At 54.5% G+C, this 7,967-nt stretch overlaps 1 protein-coding gene across 2 annotated transcripts in view; it reads left to right on the top strand.

Moving 5' to 3' along the window:
• The window catches only part of CHRM1 (cholinergic receptor muscarinic 1), a 15,853-nt gene extending 7,886 nt beyond the window's left edge, over positions 1-7,967 (top strand). For both annotated transcript variants that reach the window (XM_077759685.1, XM_077759684.1), the window contains one exon: positions 4,549-7,967. In XM_077759685.1, coding sequence (XP_077615811.1) covers positions 4,613-5,995 — 1,383 coding nt within the window. In that variant the 5' untranslated portion in view covers positions 4,549-4,612 and the 3' untranslated portion in view covers positions 5,996-7,967. The remainder of the gene's footprint in view (positions 1-4,548) is intronic.

The raw sequence follows: 7,967 nt of genomic DNA, 5'->3' as shown, positions 1-7,967 counted from the left end.
TTTCCTAATATCTACACCCAACATGGGGCCCTAACTCCCAACCCTGAGATCAAGAATCTCATGCTCTTCTAACTGGGCCAACCAGGCCTTTAAATATTGCATTAAAATATTGTTTTCTTTTTTTAATTTTTTAAAATGTTTTATTTATTTCTGAGAGAGAGAGAGAGACAGCGTGAGCAGGGGAGGGTCAGAGAGAGAGGGAGATACAGAATCTGAAACAGGCTCCAGGCTCTGAGCTGGCTGTCAGCACAGAGCCTGATGCGGGGCTCGAACCCACGGACCCTGAGATCATGAACTGAGCAGAAGTCAAATGCCCAACCTACTGAGCCACCCAGGCGCCCCTGAAATGCTGTTTTCTTGACCAGTGAGTCTGGGGGCCCCTCAGATTTTGCAGCCAAAGCAAATCTGGCTCACTCACTTCCCCCTAGGACTAGCCTTCTGTGGTATAGGATCGGATCCAACAGTGGTGGGCTTGGTACAGTGTTGAAGGCTGCACCGAGCTGGGGCAGACAGGAGGCCCCTGCGCCTGCCCAGGGTGCGGCCTCTGAGGCCAGCAGACTCCTCTGTCTGACAGCCTTTTCAGGCGGCGGCCCAGGAAACCACTGAGGGCTACAGAGCTGCCCTCAAAGCACCGGAGGTTGAGGGGTCCGGGGAGGGAGGCGGCAGGCAGGCGAGGAGCCATGAGACTTTGGGCTACACAGTGCCTTCTTCCCCCTTTTCTCTGGGCCTCAGTTGCTCCATTTGTGCAATGGGCACTACATAGCACTGAGTTCAGACCAGGGTGCCAAGAGTCACGCAGGGGCAATCTGGCACAGGCCGTGGCATCCACCAGCGCCTCGCCAGGGAAAGCCCCAGCATTCACAGTCCCATCCCAGCCTCCAGCCCAGCACCTGACTTTGGTTACGGGAACAGGATGCAGTGGGACTCACTAAGCAAGACAAATACTATTTTAGCATAGTACTTTCAAAATTCAAGGGGTGCCTGGGCTGCCTCAATCGGTTCAGCGTGCAACTCTTGAACCCCAGGGTCATGATGAGTTCCAGCCTCACGTTGGGCTTGGGCGTAAAGCCTACTTAAAAAAAATAAAATAAATATGGGGCGCCTGGGTGGCTCAGTTGGGTAAGCGTCCGACTTCGGCTCAGGTCATGATCTCACGGTTTGTGGGTTCGAGCCCCGCGTCGGGCTCTGTGCTGACAGCTAGCTCAGAGCCTGGAGCCTGCTTCAGATACTGTGTCTCCCTCTCTCTCTGACCCTCCCCTGCTCATACCGTCTCTCTCTCAGAAATAAATAAAACATTAAAAGATTTTTTAAAAGAAATAAAAAATTAAATTAAATAAATAAAATTAAATAAAACAAAATAAAATAAAATTCAAATTGGCAGGGCACCTTGCCACCTCAGTCAGTAAAGCATGCAACTCTTTTTTTTAATAATTTATTTATTTTTTAATTTCCATCCAATTAGTGTAGAGCATGTGACTCTTGATCGCGAGGCTGTGAGTTTGAGCCCCATGTTGGATGTAGAGATAAATAAATAAATAGATAGATAGATAGATAGATAGATAGATAGATAGATAGATAGATAAAAATTTTTTAAATAACATTTTAATTGGCAAACTATGACCTCCAGGCCAGCCATCAGTTTTTTCTTTTTTTTTTTTCAAAAAAACTTTTTTTTTTAATTTCTAGGAGAGAGAGAGAGACAGACACAGCGTGAGCAGGGGAGAGTCAGAGAGAGAGGGAGATACAGAATCTGAAATAGGCTCCAGGCTCTGAGCTAGCTGTCAGCACAGAGCCCGACGCGGGGCTCGAACCCACGAACCGCGAGATCATGACCTAAGCGAAAGTCGGACGCTTAACCGACTAAGCCACCCAGGCGCCCCTTATAAATAAATGTTTCATTGGAACAAACTGCTTGGGCTCAAATCTTGGTTCCTACCTCACCCGTCTGATCTTGTGCTAGTTCTGTTGCTTTTCTCAGCCTCAGTTTCTTCATCTGGGAAATGGAGAGAAGAGCAATCCCCAGGCCATAGGTTCCCTCTTCAGATTAAATGCAATAATGCACATAAGCCCTTTGAGCAATGACTGCCCCTCAGGGGACACTAAATCACAGCAATGGTCATTGTTATTATTAGTTGCTATTGTCATAGTATTTGAATTTTTTTTAATTTTTTTAAGTTTGTTTATTTATTTTGAGGGGGGCCAGGGAGGGGCAGCCAGGGAGGGAGAGAGAGAATCCTAAGAGGGCTCTGCGCTGTCAGCACAGAGCCTGACTTAGGGCTCAATCCCATGAACTATGAGATCATGCCCTGAGCAGAAACCAAGAGTCGGATGCTTAACTGAATTAAGGCACTCCTAGAATGTTTTTAAGTGTACTTATTTAAGTGATCTCTATGCCCAACGGAGGGCTCAAACTCATGACCCAGAGATCAAGAGCCACCTGCTCTACCAACTGAGCCAGCCAGGTGCCCCAGGAAATGTTTAAATAAGAAGCAGACATTCATGGGGGGAGTCAACATGGGTACACATGCTAAGAGTCCACAGGCATCTAGTGCCCACCGTGTGCTAGGCCTATTCTGTGCATTCCGCATCTGTGCACCCATTTAAGCCTCACAATAATTCCTCACTTTATTGGCTAGAGACTAGTGTCATTCCCGTTTTCAGCTGAAGACCGAGGCACATGGCAATGATACCACTAGCAGGGATCACATACCCCGTAAGTGTGTCACCTGGATTCAAACGCAGGCAGTCTGGCTCCAGAGTCCAGGCCCCTCCACTATGACGCTCCATGTCCCCCTGACGGGCACACTGCCCCAGACACACAACCACATGCTGACAGCCTTCTTACTCATTCTGTCACACTCCAAACTGCCATCCTGAGAGTCCCTCTTACACACCGGTTTACCATGACCGGTAGAGATGACCTCAGCCATGCACGCTTGGTCACACGTTGTGACTGCCACCTACCCCAAGGCCACCTATCATGCATCAACCTCCTCACAGCCACAGCACACTAGTCTCTCTGTCACAGAACAGAGAGGAACACCCGAGGAACACCAGGGCTTGATGGGCCCCTGCCCAACGTCTCTCCCTTGGAATTTTTCTTTCCTTTTTTTTTTTTTTAATGTTTATTTTTGAGAGAGTGAGCACATGCATGCATGGGGGAGGGTCAGAGAAAGAGAGAGAGACAGGGGATCTGAAGCAGGCTCTGTGCTGACAGCAGAGAGCCAGATACAGGGCTCGAAACCACAAACCAAATGATCATGATCTGAGCCGAAGTCAGATACTTAACCAACTGAGCCACCCATGTGCCCTGGAATTTTTCCAGTGATACTGTCCCTGAGGCCATAGCTGCAGGTGGGAGGACACTCCAACTCTTTGATGGACAGATGGACACCTGAGCCCCAGAACAGGAAGGAACCAGCCAAAACATACAGCAGCAAGGCCACTGCTGAGCTGCGGGGGCCTCCTGCCCAGCCAGTAGATTCCTGAAGGATCCGGCTTTTCCCTTTACCCACCTTTAGTGCCTGGGCTGGACTTCAGGCTCCAGAAAAATGTGGGGCATCTTCCCTTTGCCTTTGCTGCCCCTCACACTAAGTTTGGACTTAGGAACAAAGCAGGGAGATTGAAGGGGCCTCTCATGCCTCATCTGGGCCAGATCCCTGCCTACCTGGGAGCTGAGGTCCCTCCCACCCCCCCGTCGCTGTTGAGTGCTTTCACTCCAGGCTTTCTACCACCAGGCCCCGCACAACTTACCCGGCTGCCCTCATGGAGGGTCTGATCCAGCTTCAAACGCCGCCCTCCTTCTCTCTCTCTCTGTATCTCTCTCTGTCTCCATCACAGGCACACACACAGACACACACACGCACAGGGAAACATGCAGACACAGTAACATACACCTCTTTCCCCTTATCTTCCTCCCCCGCCTTCCCATCTTATTCGATGGAAGAATCCCACTGAAGGTCCAAATGCTCAGAGAAAGGACAAGTGGGTCCTAATCATACTCACCTCCTTGGTCGCTGGGGCCAGGTCTTGGAGCTGCTCAGAGCCACGGTTGCCTCAGCAAAGCGGGGATCATAAGGGACCTGACTCCCAGAGACGTACAACAGTTAAATTAGATAATTCAATTAAGCGCTCAGTGCTGTGTCTGGCTTGTAGTAACTCCCTAGTAAATGAGAGCTTTAATAAAATTGAGTGAAGTGCTTTGAAAAGTTGGCAGTAGTGTATACAAAGCGGGTCTCCCAACTCCTGCCACATGAGCTAAGCAAGACGGGAATTAGTGGCAATTCCCCGATGAGAAAATTGAGGCTCAGAGTCTGAGGGGGGGCTCCGATCTCTGCATGCCAACCCTCCTCCCCCCAGTGCCGCTGGCACATCCAGTCGTGGCTGGGTAGGTGCGTTATAAATGACTCTGCGGGGCCACCAGTAAGAAAGGGGGTGGTATCTTGCCTAAAGATCTGAGAAGACAGAGGCTGTGTTCCCAGCACCTTGCACTCCGAGCTGTCAGAGATGACTGGCAGCCCAACCAAAGGCTGTGTCCTCTCTTTACAGGTGATGACCTCCCCCTGAGGAAGCCCTGTAGTGTGATTAGAGGGCCCAGCCCCACCCGGCCGACATGAATACCTCGGCCCCACCCGCCGTCAGCCCCAACATCACGGTTCTGGCACCGGGAAAGGGTCCCTGGCAAGTGGCCTTCATTGGGATCACCACGGGCCTCCTGTCCCTGGCCACAGTGACGGGCAACCTGCTGGTCCTCATCTCCTTCAAGGTCAACACTGAGCTCAAGACAGTCAACAACTACTTCCTGCTCAGCCTGGCCTGTGCTGACCTCATCATCGGTACCTTCTCCATGAACCTCTATACCACATACTTGCTCATGGGCCACTGGGCTCTGGGCACCCTGGCCTGCGACCTCTGGCTGGCCCTGGACTACGTGGCTAGCAATGCCTCCGTCATGAACCTGCTGCTCATCAGTTTTGACCGCTACTTCTCCGTGACCCGGCCCCTGAGCTATCGAGCCAAGCGCACGCCCCGCCGGGCGGCCCTGATGATCGGCCTGGCCTGGCTGGTTTCCTTCGTCCTCTGGGCCCCCGCCATTCTCTTCTGGCAGTACCTGGTAGGGGAGCGGACAGTGCTGGCCGGGCAGTGCTACATCCAGTTCCTCTCCCAACCCATCATCACCTTTGGCACAGCTATGGCCGCCTTCTACCTCCCCGTCACGGTCATGTGCACGCTCTACTGGCGCATCTACCGGGAGACGGAGAACCGGGCCCGGGAGCTGGCGGCACTGCAGGGCTCCGAGACGCCTGGTAAGGGGGGCGGCAGCAGCAGCAGCTCAGAGCGGTCCCAGCGGGGGACTGAGGGCTCCCCAGAGACCCCTCCAGGGCGCTGCTGTCGCTGCTGCCGGGCCCCCCGGCTGCTGCAGGCCTACAGCTGGAAGGAAGAAGAGGAAGAAGATGAAGGCTCCATGGAGTCCCTCACGTCCTCAGAGGGTGAGGAGCCTGGCTCTGAGGTGGTGATCAAGATGCCCATGGTGGACCCCGAGGCACAGGCCCCCGCCAAGCAGCCCCCCCGGAGCTCTCCCAACACAGTCAAGAGGCCGACCCGGAAGGGGCGCGAGCGAGCAGGCAAAGGCCAGAAGCCCCGTGGGAAGGAGCAGCTGGCCAAGCGGAAGACCTTCTCGTTGGTCAAAGAGAAGAAGGCGGCTCGGACCCTGAGCGCCATTCTGCTGGCCTTCATCCTCACCTGGACACCATACAACATCATGGTGCTGGTGTCCACTTTCTGCAAGAACTGTGTTCCCGAGACCCTGTGGGAGCTGGGCTACTGGCTGTGCTACGTCAACAGCACCATCAACCCCATGTGCTACGCACTCTGCAACAAAGCCTTCCGGGACACCTTCCGCCTGCTGCTGCTCTGCCGCTGGGACAAGCGTCGCTGGCGCAAGATCCCCAAGCGCCCCGGCTCCGTGCACCGCACCCCCTCCCGCCAATGCTGAGGGCCCCTCGCCTGCGCCCCGCCACCCCAGTCCCCGGGAGGGCCGGGGAGGAAGCGGGCAGGGGATGCGACCTCAGACCCAGGGCCCTGCTCAGCCCTCACCGGGCTTCCCAGGCCCCTAGGTCACCTTCCCAGACAGTCCAGACAGACCCTGCCAACTTTCCAAACTTCGCCCTTCCCAGCTAGGGAATGAACCCGGGGAACTGGTTTTTCTGTTCCCTGCTGGGTGGGAATGGGCTCTTCACCCGGAAGAAGGCTTTGGGGGGAGGAGGGAGCCGGGAGGAGGCTCCAGGCTTCAGATCCCTTGTTTGCCTTCTGGCAGGAAGTCCTTTAGGGAGCCAGCAGGGCGGGCCAGGAGAAAGAAGGTTTACATTTCAATCATCCCTGGCCGGGGGCTGGCCCAGATTGCGGTGGGAGATGGCACCCCCTGGGGCAACAACAGGGAACTGACACCCACCACTGAGGGAAAAGCTTGGCTCCTAGGGAGCGGTACCCCCCACCTCCCCCAGCTGGGGAGCCCCTCCCTCTGCAGGCAGAACCCACTCTGCGGGGGGCAGGAGGGGGGCTCAGCACACTCTCCAGGATTGTTCAGCCTCCCTGCAAATGTCCCCAGAGCGTCCCTATGTGAGTCACCCCCAAGGCAAAGGTCCAAACATCAGCCAGGACAATGACACCAGAAGAGACCAGGTGGGCTAGTCACACACCAAGTCCCGAGGCAGCCACAGGACCAGGCACCGGGTGTCCTGATTGTCTCACTATGGAGTTTCCCTGGGAGTGAGGGGCAGGGGTCCCTGCTGTCCAGCCCCACACCTATGCCCTCTGCTCCAGAGAAACCCTCCGCCCCTCCCTCCCTGGCTCACAGCCGCCACCTGGACAGGTCTGCTCCATGCAGCTCTAGCCAGGCCTCCCGCATGCTGCCTGCTTCCGGCCGGCCCCACACAGGCCTGGCCCGGCCCACGGGTCCTCTCCTGTGAGCTCCCAGTCCAACCCATGCATGGCCTCCCAGCCGCCCTTATCTCCAGGCCCAGTCTGACCCCACATGTTCTTTCCTTCCATCCTCAGCAAGTGCTGAGTCTGTGAATAAAGCCACGTGACTAGTGGGCACAACGGGGCCTTCTTCCCTGTGTGGATCCAGGGCCTGGTCTAAACCTGGGGCAGAATGGGACAGGGAGGGCCCAAGAATCGAGGACTGTGAGCCACTGTCCTGGGGCGGCGGGGGGTCCCAGAAGGGGCAGCACTGAGTGGCTGGATCTCCTGACACCTGTGGGCCCCAGCACCCCGGAGTCCCCGGCTCAGGTGAGTGGGGCTGTAATGGGCAGGCCTGGATACCGGAAGTAGGGAGGCCAGGTGGAAGATATTGCCCTTGCCCGTAGCCCAGCATATTTTCTAACAGCTCTGCTGTATGTGGCTGTTCCAGGGGCTCCTTATACCCAGGGAGAGCGGAATGGCTCCAAGGCCCCATTTACAGACGGGGACACGAAGGCCCAGTGACCCAGGAGGACTCTTTAGGGTTCCCCTACAAAGCAACACTCAGGCTTCCAGATAATTCACAGCCTCCTGACTCCTGGACTACAGAGATGGGGTGTCAGGCCAAAGCACTGCACAAAGGTAACCCTCAGACCAGGTTCTAAGGCATTTCATTGGTGAGAGGGGCCCTAAAGCCTAAAGTAAAGGAAGCTCAGAGTGGTTAGTCCCACAGCATAGAGCAGTGATTCTCAAAGTCTGGTTACCATTGGGAGTCCTCAAGCCCACCCTTAGGTTCAAGGATTCACTAGAAAGGCAACCAGAACTCAACAAAGCTGTCACGCTCATGGTTATATTTTATTACAGTAAAAGAATATAAATTAGGGGCGCCTCGCTGGCTCAGTTGGAGAAGCATTCGGCTCTTGATCTCGGTGTTGTGAGTTTGAGTCCCACATTGGCAATACAGATTACTTAAAATCTTTAAAAAAAAAAAAAAGGATATAAATTAA

This window comes from Crocuta crocuta, unplaced genomic scaffold, assembly GCF_008692635.1.
Source record: "Crocuta crocuta isolate KB4526 unplaced genomic scaffold, BGI_CrCroc_1.0 scaffold53, whole genome shotgun sequence".
In the NCBI taxonomy this organism is placed as follows: domain Eukaryota; kingdom Metazoa; phylum Chordata; class Mammalia; order Carnivora; family Hyaenidae; genus Crocuta; species Crocuta crocuta.
The sequence above is the reverse complement of the archived record's forward strand: the minus strand, read 5'-3'. Positions and strand labels throughout refer to the sequence as shown.